General features: G+C 56.2%; 1 protein-coding gene across 1 annotated transcript; it reads left to right on the top strand.

Annotated features, from left to right (window-relative positions):
* Positions 1-5923: 5923 nt before the first annotated feature.
* Positions 5924-13272, top strand: CD276 (CD276 molecule; the record flags this gene model as incomplete). Its single annotated transcript, XM_080626423.1, has 7 exons — positions 5924-5972; positions 7277-7627; positions 8284-8580; positions 9676-9816; positions 11436-11477; positions 11864-11899; positions 13250-13272. 7 exons carry the CDS (start codon positions 5924-5926, stop codon positions 13270-13272), a joined length of 939 nt encoding a protein of 312 aa, XP_080482549.1.
* Positions 13273-14086: the final 814 nt, after the last annotated feature.

The following is a 14086-nucleotide window of genomic DNA, read 5'->3' on the forward strand; positions in this document are numbered from 1 at the left end:
CTCATGAAAAACGGCTCGGGAGGCTCCCAGGTTAGTGTTGGGATTGTTTTCTCTTGGGACTGGCTCACTGCTCTGCCTCTTGGTTCAAAGCAACCTCAAAACCCCTTTCCTGCTTCTCCAGATCCTTTGCTTGTTGCCACTGTGATGTTTTTGAGTCTGCAGCGGGAGGAGCAGGAGCTGTTTTCCATATGCCCAAGGATCCTGCAGGGAAGGAGCTCCAGCCACTCACCCATAGGTGTAACACAGTTACCACTACATGGAGCTGGCTGGTGTCCGCTTCCAAAGTGCTCCAAAATGGATGATCCTGGTAGTTTTGGGGGATGGAAATGTGTATGTAGCCAAGGTGAGATTTACCTTCCTGCCTTGTACTGAATTGATCATGAAGATGATGTGTGCCACATGTCCTGTGCTGGAAGGAAACAGGAGATCCTCCTGGGCATTGCAGATTTGATTCCTACATCCTTGGCAGCTGGAAAGTGCTGGTGCTGTGTAGTATTTCCATGCTTGTGATGGGGAGCAGAAACAGCCATGCAAGCTTCTCTTGGGATGCACAGAGCCCACATGCTATAGACACCTTGTTGGGAAGCTCTGGATTTGCACCAGCACCTCCATCCATTCTTTCTGGTTATTCTTCCTCCCCTTGATCAAATCCTGTCTGAATGTGAAATTAAACTTGCAAATTGCAGTTCTTTCCTTTGCCTCTCTGTATTTTTTTGTCATTATTATGCACATTTTTATGCACATACCTTGTGTACTGAAGGGTTTGAGGAAGGAAAATTAGTCCAAAATAATCATCCGCAATGGAGAACATCTACTGGTTAAATCCCTCCCTGGAAGCCCTTTCATTGTTAATCATGAGCAGGCTTGCAAACAGCATGGATTTGAATTTTTAGCTAGTTTTGATGTTGAAAAACCTGCCTTTGTTTCCAAGCTGCTTAATTTCTTCTTATTTAACAGTAAGAAAGCTCCTGGTGCTCCGATGCTCACTTTGGATCTTCAAAGACTAACAGGAGCAGATTTGCGCTCGCAGTTAAGGTATCAAAGCTGTGATGCTGCTTTAATCATGTAAACTGTTGGGAGAAGGGACAATGTGATGGAGCTGTGATGGTGTGAAACCTTGCCCTGGGCAAGTCTGTGTCTTTGGGGGGTGTCTTTGCAAAATCCTTGGGTTCCACCTGCATTTTTGGGTTGCAGGACAAGTTCAGGGGCCTCTATTGCCTGTGGGAGAGGGAACCATCTCATGCAGAAGGTCACTGCAACCCACCCCTGTCTCCCTGCTGCAGCATTGAGGGGCTGATGGCTGGATCTTCTCCATTGGCTGTCTACACATCCAGGCTGAGCACAGAAAGAGAAAGCCACTTGATCTGCAGGGCACATCTCAAATGGAGCCCAGGGTTTCCAGTTTAGTTGCAAGGCTTTTGAGGTACATTGGCTTCATCCTTTCTCGTTCTTGCTGCCATCACCCAGAGTGCCTGGATCAAGGTGTGCTTTGTCACTGAGAAACTGTGTCTTGCCTGGAAGTGTGAGGGGAAAAACTCAAATGATTTTAAATATAGCACATTTCAGGTTATTCTTATTTGCCTTTTAATTTTAAGCTCTCCAGGTCTGGCTGTTCCTGCTCCCCTCTGTAATCAAAAGGGTGAGGAGCTTCCTTTGCTCCGGAGCAACAGGATCCAAACCTCCCACATGGGCACCTGGCTCTGGGGCATGGACTGAAGCTGGTGGAGCCTTTGGGAACACAAGAGCTGCTGGTGTTGAGGAACCCTCTAAGAAAATCAGCTTAAAACCAAGAAGCTGCTTCCTTTGGGGAAACATCTGGGGGGTGTGTGTGTGTGTGTGTGTGCTGCTGAAAAATCACCCTAAGGAAGAGCCCAGCTCCCTGCTCTTCTTCCTCTTCCTTTCCTCCCCTGCTTTGGCTACATCCCTCCTCTATGTTGGGAGTGGTGCTAGTGCCTGCCTGAGGCTGTATAAGGGAGATGCTGTGTGCGGAAGCACCTCGGGGTGTCCCCTTCTAGCACCGCAGTTCCCAACTATTTGGGGTCCCCCTCTACCCTCTAGCAGCACTTTCTGCTGAGCATGGTGTGGGATTGCAGCTGCCTCTGTGTAGGTAAATCATTAGCCAGGTTTTTCCCTGGGAAGTGGCCTGTGTCTGATCACTGCAGCTGGAAACTCCAGCTGCCTTTTGTTCATCCCGGAGGGGATGCTCACTCTCCTGCCTTGCCTAGAGGCCCCTATGCACCCTAGGCCCACATTTGAGGGCCTTAGTCCCCCTGTTTTGAGGTTCCCTGCACTCCAATCCCCTTGGCTGGGTGCATCCCAGTCCCTTAGGTCTCCATGTCTGCATCTCCTGGATTTGATGGGAGGGCTTTGCACCCCAGTTCCTGAGCTTTGTGCACCCCAATGCTCTGGCTGTGTGGAACCCAAATCTCTTGGCTCTGTGTGCTTTGGTCCTCCATCCCTGTGCACCCCAATGCCCATCTCGGTGCACCCATCTCTGCACACCCAATGCCCATCTCTGTGCACCCCTCCCTGTGCACCCTAATGCCCATCTCAGTGCACCCATCCCTGCACACCCCAATGACCATCTCGGTGCACCCCAATGCTCATCTCGATGCACCTATCCCTGTGCACCCCATTCGCTATCTCAATGCACCCCAATGCCCAATGCCATCTCGGTGCACCCATCCCTGTGCACCCCAATGCTCATCTCGGTGCACCCATCCCTGTGCACCCCAATGCCCATCTCGCTGCACCCATCCCTGCGCACCCCAATGCCCATCTCGGTGCACCCCTCCCTGTGCACCTCAATGCCCATCTCGGTGCACCCATCCCTGTGCACCCCAATGCCCATCTCGCTGCACCCATCCCTGCGCACCCCAATGCCCGTCTCGGTGCACCCATCCCTGCGCACCCCAATGCCCGTCTCGGTGCACCCCTCCCTGTGCACCTCAATGCCCATCTCGGTGCACCTATCCCTGTGCACCCCAATGCCCATCTCGGTGCACCCATCCCTGCGCACCCCAATGCCCGTCTCAGTGCACCCATCCCTGTGCACCCCATTCCCTATCTCGGTGCACCCATCCCTGCGCGCCCCATTCCCTATCTCGGTGCACCCCTCCCTGCGCACCCCAATGCCCGTCTCGGTGCACCCATCCCTGCGCACCCCAATGCCCGTCTCGGTGCACCCATCCCTGCGCACCCCAATGCCCGTCTCGGTGCACCCATCCCTGCGCACCCCAATGCCCATCTCAGTGCACCTATCCCTGTGCACCCCAATGCCCGTCTCGGTGCACCCCTCCCTGCGCACCCCAATGCCCGTCTCGGTGCACCCATCCCTGCGCACCCCAATGCTCCTTGCACCCCACTCCCCCTCCGCGCCCCGGCCCCTCCTCCTCGGCCGGCGGGACCGCGGCAGGAAGCGGTCTCAGCCAATCAGAGCCGGAGCCACCGCCCCGCGACCGGCCCGCCCGCGGCGGCGCGCGCTCTCCCGCCCGTCCCCCGCCGCCTTCCCGGTAAGTGCCCGAGGGCCGGGAGGGGGGGCCGGCAGCGCTGGGGACGTGGCGGGGACCGGAGCCGTGGCGGGGGGGGGGCGGTCCCGGTGGGTCCCAGCCGGGAGCGGGGCCCGCAGGGCAGGGCCCTGCCGGAGGAGCGGCCGCTGCTCCCGCTCCCCCTCCGGCGGGCCGGGGCTGGGAACGCGGCCGTTGTTCCCGGAGGGCGGAATGAATGGAGCTCCCCCCGCCCTTGCGAAGCCTTGCGGGGGCTCGAGGAGCCTCGGGGGGTTGGGGGGGCAGGCGGTGTCCCCACCGGGTCCCGTCGCCGAGGCCCGTGGGGGTGCAGGGGAGGCGACATCCCTATAGACCCATCCGGTTAAGAATGCCACGATTAACGTAAAACCCGCTCCCACGCGTGAGACAGACCCCGGCTCCGGAGGAAGTGACGGTTCCCCTTTTTGCGTCCCGACGGGATAACCCTTCCTTTCCATCGCCACGCACTGCACCCCAAATCACTGCCTTGGGTCTGGGGTTCGCACCCCCCTCTTATTTACCGCGCCCCCCAGCCCCACCGGGTCCTGCGTTGCAAGCGGGGAGCTTCTCCTTGTCACACAGAAGTTAAGCTGGGACTAAAAATAGTCTAGAGCAGAGCCGGGCTCTTTGCTGGCACAAACCCTGGCTAGGAGAGGAGCAAACTGGGGGTCTCCCGCAAAAGCTGGGCTGGACCCGGACTTCTGCCTACACCGGCAGATGTGCTCCTTACACTTCCACCGTCTCAGGGAAGAATTTGGCAGCTGATAATTCGGGTGTTATAAAAGAGCAGCGTTTTGGCAGCACGATAGTTAATATTTAACAGGGTGACGTGTGGTCCTGCTGCAGCAGAGGGTTTCATTCTTCCAGGGGTTCAGCCATCCTGGTTTTCCATGGGAACATGTTTGTGAGGTTCGTTAGATGCCAACTTGTGACAGAAGCTCAGGTCTGGGGCAGAGCCCGTCCCGCAGGGATGGGGAAACCGAGTCACGGAAAGGCAGGAGACCCATTGAAAGAAGGAGGGTTGGGGACACCGGTGTCCCCTTCCTGTGACTCCTCTGGCATGGTCTGGCAGGACTCATAGGTCACGGAACCTGTAAAATGGAATTGATTTGAGCATCCCCAGGAAAAGGAAAGAGCTCCGAGGGTGAGCGGGAGGAGGTGACTCAAGTTTCCCTCAATGGGCAGCTGAGCAGTGCCCTGTCACCCTCTCCCACTGCATGTCCCTCTCTTCCTGCCTGCCTGGGGCTGGCTCTGGGCTCATCCCCTTGGGAAAAGGTGAGATTCAGGGATATGGTTTGGGAAAAAAAGCTGGAGAATTTGTTTTCCCCACCAGAACCTCGTGCTCGGGAGGGAAGGAGAGGGGATGCTGGAGCAGAGCTGTGCCTCAGTTTCCCCCATGTGCCTGAGTTCCCCCCCATGCCTCCGTCTTGCCCTGTGCTTCACTTTCCCCCATGGGACTGAGCTGAGCAGAGCTTCAGGGCTGCTGTTCCCACACTTAAAGGGGTTTTAAGGATTAAGGAGCCAGTGGCTGAAGTTCCCTCTGCACCCCTGGACATTGATTTATTGCAAGTAGAGCTATTGTGTCAAAACTTGTCGGTGCTAAAGGCAGAGGGGGTCTGGGATGGGATGGGATGGGACATGGCAGTGGTGATGCTGGCTGCAGCTCCTGCTATGAGGGAGGAATGCCGGTCACGAGGGGCCTGGCGAGCTCCAGGCACGTCAGGGAGGGATGCTCGGGAAGTGAGCCACGGTAGCCAGCGGTGCCGGGCGGCTTGCCCTTGCCTCTCCTCACATCCAGCTCCGAGATGCTCTGCTTTTATATCCCTTTTCTCAGGGCAGCCTCATGCCAGGGACTTCCATGTCATGAGTAGGGATGAACCTCGCAGCCTTCTCACTGTTGGCAGAGCCAGGAATCTGCAGACCTCTTTATGTTTAGCTTTTAGTGATTTTGGACATCGGGAGCGAGTTGCTTCCTCTTGGAGGACAGGGATGTAACAGCCCAGCGCTGGGCTTGGAAAGAGAGAAACAAAAGGGGAGGAGAAGCAGCGAGGAGGGGAAGAGGCTCACGTGGCTTCCCCAGGGCACCGGCCAACGCCTCCAGCACAAGAGCTGCCTCCAGGTCCGTCAGCTTCCTAAACCCTGGGACTTGGCTGGTTCCAGGCTGGAGGCAAATCCCCTCCTGCCTTTTACAACGGGGTGGGTGCTCTGGGTGCCGCTGGCATGGGATCTGCTGCCTGATGCCGGTCTTCTCCCTTCTCTTTGTCCCTGGCACCATCCCATTGTTTCCTTCTGTTTTTCCTTAGCTCGGGGTACCTGTAATGAGAGAAAGGACACCTCGTGAGGACACCCAGGGCTGCGCTCGCTTCTGCTTCCTCCCCCAGTGGTTGCTTGAGCCAAGGATGCTCTGCCCGCTGCTTGCCCTGAGAGCACTGGTGCTCGGCCTGGCAGGTGAGTGGGGCTGGGGGGGTTAGGGGTTGGTGGGGTCTGCATGTCAGCACCCTGAAGGAGGTGTCCTTCGTGCCACGTTCATCCTGACAGAGCTGCCTTTGACCCGTGGTTCCTGGTGGCAGCACCCACGAGGTGTTTCTCCTGGTTTTGTGGTCTTACAGTGGGTGTGATGGCTTCAGGTGCGCATGGGCCACCCTCAGAGCAGGGACACCACCTCCTGCATGGCACAGCTGAACAGCAGAGCCATGGGAGGAGGAAATCCTGAAGGTTTCTGCCTCTCCTGGGTCTGTCCCCGTGCACTGCATCTCCTGGTCTCCCAGGCTGCATCACCTCAACCTGGGAGGGATGCTGGGACTGGATCCTTTTGGAACGCTCGGCAGTGATTCTGGCCAGGCTGGGTAGTAGACCTAAAACCCACTGGCACTGATTATTAGCTGGAGGGAGACATGATGCTCTCGAGTCTAGAGCCAGGCACGCTGCCTGAGCACTCTTCTCCTGCCTGGCTGTGGCCCCTGTCAGGTCTCCTCCAACCTGGCTCCTTCCCACAGCTCCTCATCCTTCCCACCTGCTTAAAATGGAATGGCTCATTGCTGCCGTTGTCTCCAGAGAGGTATTTGCCGTAGGTAACACCTTTGTTGTGTTCTGCAATGGTTTTGAGGTTGGAACATAAAGCAAATCCTTGGTCTGAGGGGAGCTTTTTTCTGGTGAATGAAGTGCCCTGGGTCTGCTACGGAGGATGTTGCTGCTTGCTGCCAATGGGCACCCCAGTGTGGAGGGTCCACCAGCCCTGGCATGGTTGACATTGCTCCCTGATACAATGGCAGGGTTGGTGTCCCACCATGGCTTGGCAGTGTGGTTGTTGGCATCCTGAGGTGGCACTGGAATGAGGCTGGCATTGTGCCATGGCAGTGGGAAAGGACTGGCATTGTGCTGTGGCACTGGGATGAGGTTAGCATCATGCTGTGGCACGCCGTTGGCATTGTGCTGGAGCACTGGTGCCATCTAGCGCTTTCCAGCCTGGCCATGGTGCTGCCTGGAGCTGCTGGCTCGTCCTGGGGACACGGGGCTGTGTCCCCACCACTGTCACCCCAATATGTCCTCTACCCATGGGAAGAAACCCGAGTGCTCGTCCTGGTGGGGTGCAGGTTGGGGTGCCCATGGTCACAGCTGAGATGCCACCTACCCATAGGTCCCTTCCATGGGCATCCCTTGATTTCCTTTGATGTTACTGAGATGGAGAGTTAAGGAGGTGCTTCTGCCGGGCCTCACCACCACGTGCTTTTGCCCTTCCCACCCTCCTGCAGGTGCCATTGAGATCCAGGTCCCGGATGAGCCCGTGGTGGCTCTTTTCGGCCGAGACACCACCCTGCGCTGCTCCTTCTCTCCCGAGGCCAACTTCAGCCTCAACGACCTGAGCCTCATCTGGCAGCTGACAGACACCAAGCGCTTGGTCCACAGCTTCTCTGGTGGTCGGGACCAGCTGGAAGACCAGGGTGGGGGCTACGCCAACCGTACAGCCCTGTTCTATGACCAGCTGGCCCAGGGCAACGTCTCGCTGCTGCTCCGGCGTGTGGAGATCTCGGATGAGGGCAGCTTCACCTGCTTTGTCCGGGTCCAGGACCACAACAGCGCGGCTGTGACATTGCAGGTGGCAGGTGAGGGATGGAGAGTTGGGGTGTCCCTACATGTCTGCCCAAAAGGAAGGCTTCTCCATCATGCTTTGTTCCTCTCTGGAGTCTCTTTTTCTCTCCACCTTGCCATGGTTTCCCCATGAAGTCAGGTCTCTGTTAGAGATCAACCAGCTGCATTGATGCTGGAGAGGGACTCTTCATCAGGGACTGTAGCGATAGGACAAGGGGTGCTGGGTTCAAACTGAAACAGGGGGAGTTCAGGTTGGATATAAAGCAGAACCTGGGCACCCTGTGTGGGTGCTGAGGTGCTGGCACAGGGTGCCCAGAGAAGCTGTGGCTGCCCTATCCCTGGCAGTGTTCAAGGCCAGGTTGGACATGCTCCAGTGTGAGGTGTCCCTGCCCGTGGCAGGGGGTTGGAACTGGATGATCTTAAGGTCCTTTCTAACCCAAACCAGTCTATGATTCTATGATCTCCCCAAAATATTGCTGGTGAGGGCCGCAGTCTCTTCCCTGCAGTGATGGAGAGGCTCTTATAGAAACATGGCCATGAACCAAAGCTGGGAAGGCTTCATCTGGTTGGTCCTACCAGCTGGAAGAGTCTCTCCTGGATCTTACCCAACCTCATTGGGTTGCTTGTCATCCAGATCCTTTGCTCATTCTGGCTGTCCTCTTCCTTCCAGCTCCCTACTCCAAGCCCCATATGAACCTGGAGCCTAACAAGCACTTGAAGCCAGGAGATCTGGCAGCGGTGACTTGCCACGCTTCCCGCGGCTACCCCGAGGCCAACGTCCTCTGGCAGGACGGCCAGGGCAGCAACATCACAGAAAACATCACCACGTCCCAGGTGGCCAATGAAGAAGGTCTCTTTGACGTGCACAGCGTGCTCCAGGTGCTGGTGGAGCCCAGCAGCACCTACTCCTGTGTGGTGCGAAACCCGGTGCTGCAGCAGGAGACCCAAGCTTCTGTCACCATCACAGGTGAGCCTGTGGGGCCCAAACTGGGGAAGGGAAGTGATGGGCACTGCCTGAAGAAGGTGACTGTGGTGGCACTGGGATCCCTATTGGGGTTGCTACCCCATATCTCTGCTCGACCTCTCTCCCCATGGACTTGCAAGGGTGACTTGAGGCTGTGCTGTCCTCCCTGTCACCCCACACCAGCGTCCCAGCTAGAACCAGCATCCTTAGTTCTTAGTCTCTCACTTTGCTAGTTGCCCATCCCAGTTTAAGCCAGCCCAGGGCACGGTGCTTGTCTTCTCCTTAGCGGTGCTAAGGATGCTCTGGGGTTTGGAGTTCTCCATCCCAGCTGCAGCAATCCTACCTCAAAAATACAGGCTGGAGAAGTTCATTGAGCATCTGGTCCATTCTAGTTCTGCCCTCCTGGAGCTCTTTAGAACCTTGTGTGCTCCTCAGCATTAATTACTGTTTCATTACCCTCAGTACAGCACTGGGTTGGGAAGGTGGGTCCCTGGTGGAGCATGGATGTTTTGACTGGATGCACCAAACTCTTGCAGGGAAACCTGTGTGGACGCTGCTGGTTGGGGACAGGGGGTGGCTTTTGTATGGCCTCATGAGCAAATGGTCAGCCTTGGGGTGACATCTGTGGAGGGGCAAGGTTTGTGACAAGACTTCCTTTGAAGGAGCACTGTTATAGGGAAAAAAGGGAATTTTGGTGCTCCAGAAGATAGCCCCAAGTCCTGGTGGTCCCTGCCAGGCTGTCACAGATGCTGGGGAAGGTGTCTCCATCCTTCCTGGGCTGAGATGAGAGGGGAAAGGGAGCAGGTGCTGCATCATCTAGTGCTTCTTTGGAGCTTCCTAGCAAGTGAAAGCTCAGCCTGCCTCTTGAATTCATTAGACTTAAAAGTTAATGAGGTATTTTAAGGAGTGCCTCAACTGCTGTTTCTGCTCATCCAGACCTGCTGCGGGAGGCCTTAATCAGAAGCACCAATGGTTTTACTTCCAAAACCACCTCTTATGCCACCAACTCCTTCCATGGGGATATCCCCTGGGCACGCACCCCCCCTGTTGGGCAGCACTGCTCACTGTGGTGGCATTTCCCTTTCCTTCCCCTGCAAGGCCAGCACCTCGCCTTCCCTGCCGTGGCTCTCTGGGTGACAGTGGGACTTGCCGTTTGTGTCGTGGTGCTGCTCATCGTCCTGGCCTACGTGTGCCAGAAGAAGATCCGCCAGAGCTGTGAGGAAGAGGAGGAAAACGCAGGTAATGTGGTGGTTTCCCCCCAGAAAAGGGATGGGGTTTGCAGAGGGCGATGGATGGGGGGAGCCGGGACAAACTTTAACCAGCGTGGGTTTGCCTTGGTGTTGGCATCTGTTAGCGGATGGAGAGATGCTCAGAGCTGCTGGGGTCGGTGGGCACCAGCAGATCTGTACCTGTGCTGGCTGCGTGCAGTGCTCCAGGCAGCTCTTTCAAACATACGCTTGGTTTTCCTCCCCCCCACCCTCCACCCACAGTGAAAGTGCTCCCTACTTTTCCTTCTCCCCCTTTCACCTCCCTACTCTGAGCATCCTCTGCACGTCTGGTACCCACAACTGGGTGCGCGTGGAGCATCTCTTCTCAGAAGGTGCTTTTAGCACTTGCCACCATGGAAACGCCAAGTGCTTTGACACTGAAACAGCATGAGAGAGATGCTCCACGCTCTTGTTTTCTGCATCCTCCTGTTTGGTGGCTTGGGTTTTTTTGTGGTTTTTTTATTATTATGGGGAAGTGTTTGCACAAAAGAGGGAGGTTTTATTGCCTTAAAGGCTGCCATGCTCTGAAATGGCTGCAGAAGCAGCTTTCCTGGTGTTCCCATTTGTTTTCTCTTGCTGCCTCCCAAGGCGTTTGCTTTGCCAGAGCCTTTCCCTGCCAGCTGCATGCTGCAGGGCTGGGACCTGCAGCCTTCCTCCCCGGGGGTTCCTATCTCACTCCTCCTGTCTCTGTCTTCTGCCCGTATCACCCTGATGCCTGGCTGTGCGGTGCCCCCAGCAGTGGGGACCAAGAGGATTTTATCCTGGGATTGGTCTGCAGGAGATATATATATATATATATAAAATAATATAGATATATTTTTCCCCCCCTCTAACAGAGTGTTTTCGCCTTGGCCAGGGGATTTGCAGTGCTGTGATGCTCAGCTGTGGTCCCAGGCCAGCTGACCTCAGCTCTTTACCATCAAGACACAGCTCCCAGCTCGTGATGTGTTGCGCTGATGGCTGCATGCCCATAGCAATAACCTTTTGCTGTCACTTTTGGTCAGCCAGAATCCAGGCAGGGCCCCTGCCTGTGGGGCTGGCAGCCATGGGAGGCAGGAGCAGTGATTTTTGCTGTGCTTTCTGGCACAGTGGCAGGTCTTACCCATGGGGTGCAAAGCTCCTGGGCTCTCAGAGAGGGTGGCAGCTGGTGGGTGTGAAGGGGATGCTCATCCCTCAGTACTGATGGGGTGTCCCAGAGGCGCTGGGGGATCCGTGATCTCCCTGCTAAGCCCCTTGCCAAGCACTGCTCCAGATGGTGGCTGTGCTATAAATAGGGAGGCGAGCGGCTGCGCTGCATTACCCGGAGCTGTGGCTTTTCAGGCTTTGCTTGTAGGGGATGGGCCACCCCAACACAGCCTTGTGCTGCAGGAATCCCCACCATGGGGTGCCGGGTGCAGGTGGGTACCACTCACCTCCTCGCTGAGCATCACCAGTGGCTCAGCAGCACCCGGTCCTGAGCAGACCTTGGGATATGGGGAGATCATGGGTGGCTCTGAGCACTGGGGATGGCAGCGATACAAGGGGCACCCACCAGAGCTGGTCCAGGGAGCTGGGGTGGAGCTTCACACTCTCTGGCTTGTTCTTTTGCAGGGACGGAGGAGCAGGATGAGGAGGGGGGAGAACCCAAGACAGGTGGGTGCATGATGCTTATTATATACATGTGCTTGTGCCACCCCAAGGTGCTTTACATTCTCCATCTGTGCTCAGCCCCCCATCCTCGCCCACTCCCCAATGCACCCCCTCAGGCTGGCAGCTCCCTGATAAGCCGCCCTATCTCTAAAGAGAAGAGCACTCATGCTGCTCTGCTGTCGTCAAACAGGTGAATTATGTGCCCAATGATTGCCTTTATGTGCTGGTGCAGGAGCCTGCTTGGGATGGCGGCTCCTTCCTGCCTGTGAGATTCAGGGACCAGGGGTTGGTTTGCAATGGAAATTGGCAATTATTGGGGTGGGTTCCCCAAAACAGGGCCCTCGGTTGTTTCCTCCTTGACTGACCAAGCGCTGTTCTGCTTTTTGCAGCTTTGCAGCCGCTGAAGAGCACAGAGAGCAAAGAGGGTGAGTGCATTTGCCAGGCAACGGCAACAGTGTAGGACCATGAGCTGGCTCGTGATGAAGGTTTCTTCCTAAGAGCACTGGAGACGATCTCAGTGGAAAGCATCTATTGCGTCTCCATCATCCATCACGGGGGTTTGAGGGGGGTGTTCTCAATTTGTTCATATTTATTTCACTTTTTTCCCCCAATTCTCAATCAGATTTTCTTAGATCAGTTATTTCCCATCACCCATTTCCATTTCAGTTAGGGCTGCACTTGCTCTGGCCACCACTCGTGTCTCTCACCAGTGATGGAGTGATGCAGCTGACGGCTTTGACATGGTGTTTCTTCTCTTATCCTTCCTTTTCTTGGACACTGGGGCAGGGGGCAGGAGAAGCCTCCTGCCACCAGCCTGGGTCATTGTGAGGAATCTGGGTCTGTCTCTGAGTGTTGCCAAGAGGAGAAGAACGGATGGAGCTGGTCCTCACTTTGCATGAGCTGCATCCCTCCCCATGTGGAATTCCTCAGCAGGAGCCTGATGCTGAATTCCTGCTGGAAATTCATGCAAAGTGGAGCCCCAGCTCCTGGTTTTACCTTTGAGGACCTTTTCCCAACATCCTGGCTCGGTGCTGCCAGCAGCCCATCGTGCACCCCAGCCCTGCGATGCGCTCCAGTGCGTTCCGTGCTTGGTCAGCCCTGCTCCTCCCCAACTCATCCTCATTCCAAGATCTCAATCTTCTAATTCATTCCCTTTCCTATTAAAGGCAGAGCTTGGCCTCTGCTGCTGCTGTTCTCTGCTCATTTAACCCTCCTTCCTCTTATTAACAGCCCTGTTTTTCCTCTAATGCCATTACTGCCTCCCCACCAGTAAGTTAATAAAGGCCTTTTCTCCCTTCCCCTTCTCACCTTTAGTGGAGCATCAGCCGACTCCGCTTTTCCTCCTTTTTTTCCTCCTCCCTGCCCTTATCTCCCTCTCAAGCCTCTACAGACCATGCTCAGCTTCCCAGCCCCTTGGCTGTCCCTCCACAGTGGACCCTGTTTCCTTAGCCCCATGTCAAAGACTTCTGCTTGCACCTCAACCACTTTTACAAGAGCAATAAAGCTTGGATAATAACATCTCCCAGGGTTTGCCAGCTGGAGGGGGGGGGGTGTCTATCCAGGAGGATGGATGGAGGGATAAAAACACACCTACATGTGCCTAGGCTTATTTACCTGGGGCTGACATCAGCCCTGGGAGTGGGGATCCCAGTTTTCCAGAGCCAGGACAGCCGAGAGCTGTTATCAGCCAGATGAGCTCATTCACCGGGGCCTGGGAATGACTCTTTGTTAATGTCTTTGCACGTTTTCATTCAGTCTTTCCTTTTTCTCCCCAGATAATGAGCAAGAAATCGACTGACAGGAGCTGGGACACCCCCAAGCAGCGCCCTGTGCCCTGCACCAGCCGCAGTGGGGATGAGCTCCAGGTCCCCTGGGAAGGGCACGGACCTGCTGCCACCCCTCATCCTGAGCCCCGTCACCCTCCTCTGTCCCCAGCCTTGTCTTTGGGATGCGCTGGGGCTGGGGAGTGGTTGAATCTCTTTATCCCCAGTGAGCCCCAAAGATCAGCACATCCTTCCCAGGGATGATGGGGGGTGGAGGCTCTTCCCTGTCTGTCCCCACGTGGGGCTAAGAGCAACCAGGATCGATCATTCCCCCCCCATCACCGTCTGTTCCTGCTCCTGCGTGGCCACAGCTGAGCCAGCCACCTTCCAAGTGCCTTCCAGGGCAAACTTTGCTGCCCTTTCTAAGCCCAGAGGCCTTGAGAGTGGTGATGGTCTCAGTGAGCAACACGTGGAGCCCTGGAGGCTCCGGGAAGATGGATGGGACCTGCAGGACTCCCAGGCACAGGGGGACAGAGCTGGTGCTCTTGTCCCCGATGGAGGTACCACTCTGGGGATATGTGGGGATGACTCTTTTGTCCCCTTGCACCACTGTGATTCCCACTGGACTTTCATTTCTGCCTTAAATGCAAAGCGCCCTTGGGGCAGTTATCTCCTGCCTTGAATTATCCCAGGTGACAAAAGGCAGGGTTGGGGGGGGGGGACCTGCTGGCCAGGTGAAGCCCCCCTGGCCTCCCCATGGTGACAAAGCTGCTGCTTTGGGGGCTAAAGCACTGGTGAGGACAAACCCAGCTGGTGCATGGGGCTGAGCATGGGATTGGGGGTCATTGC

Source organism: Psittacula echo (genome assembly GCF_963264785.1).
Source record: "Psittacula echo genome assembly, chromosome: 10".
Lineage (NCBI taxonomy): Eukaryota > Metazoa > Chordata > Aves > Psittaciformes > Psittacidae > Psittacula > Psittacula echo.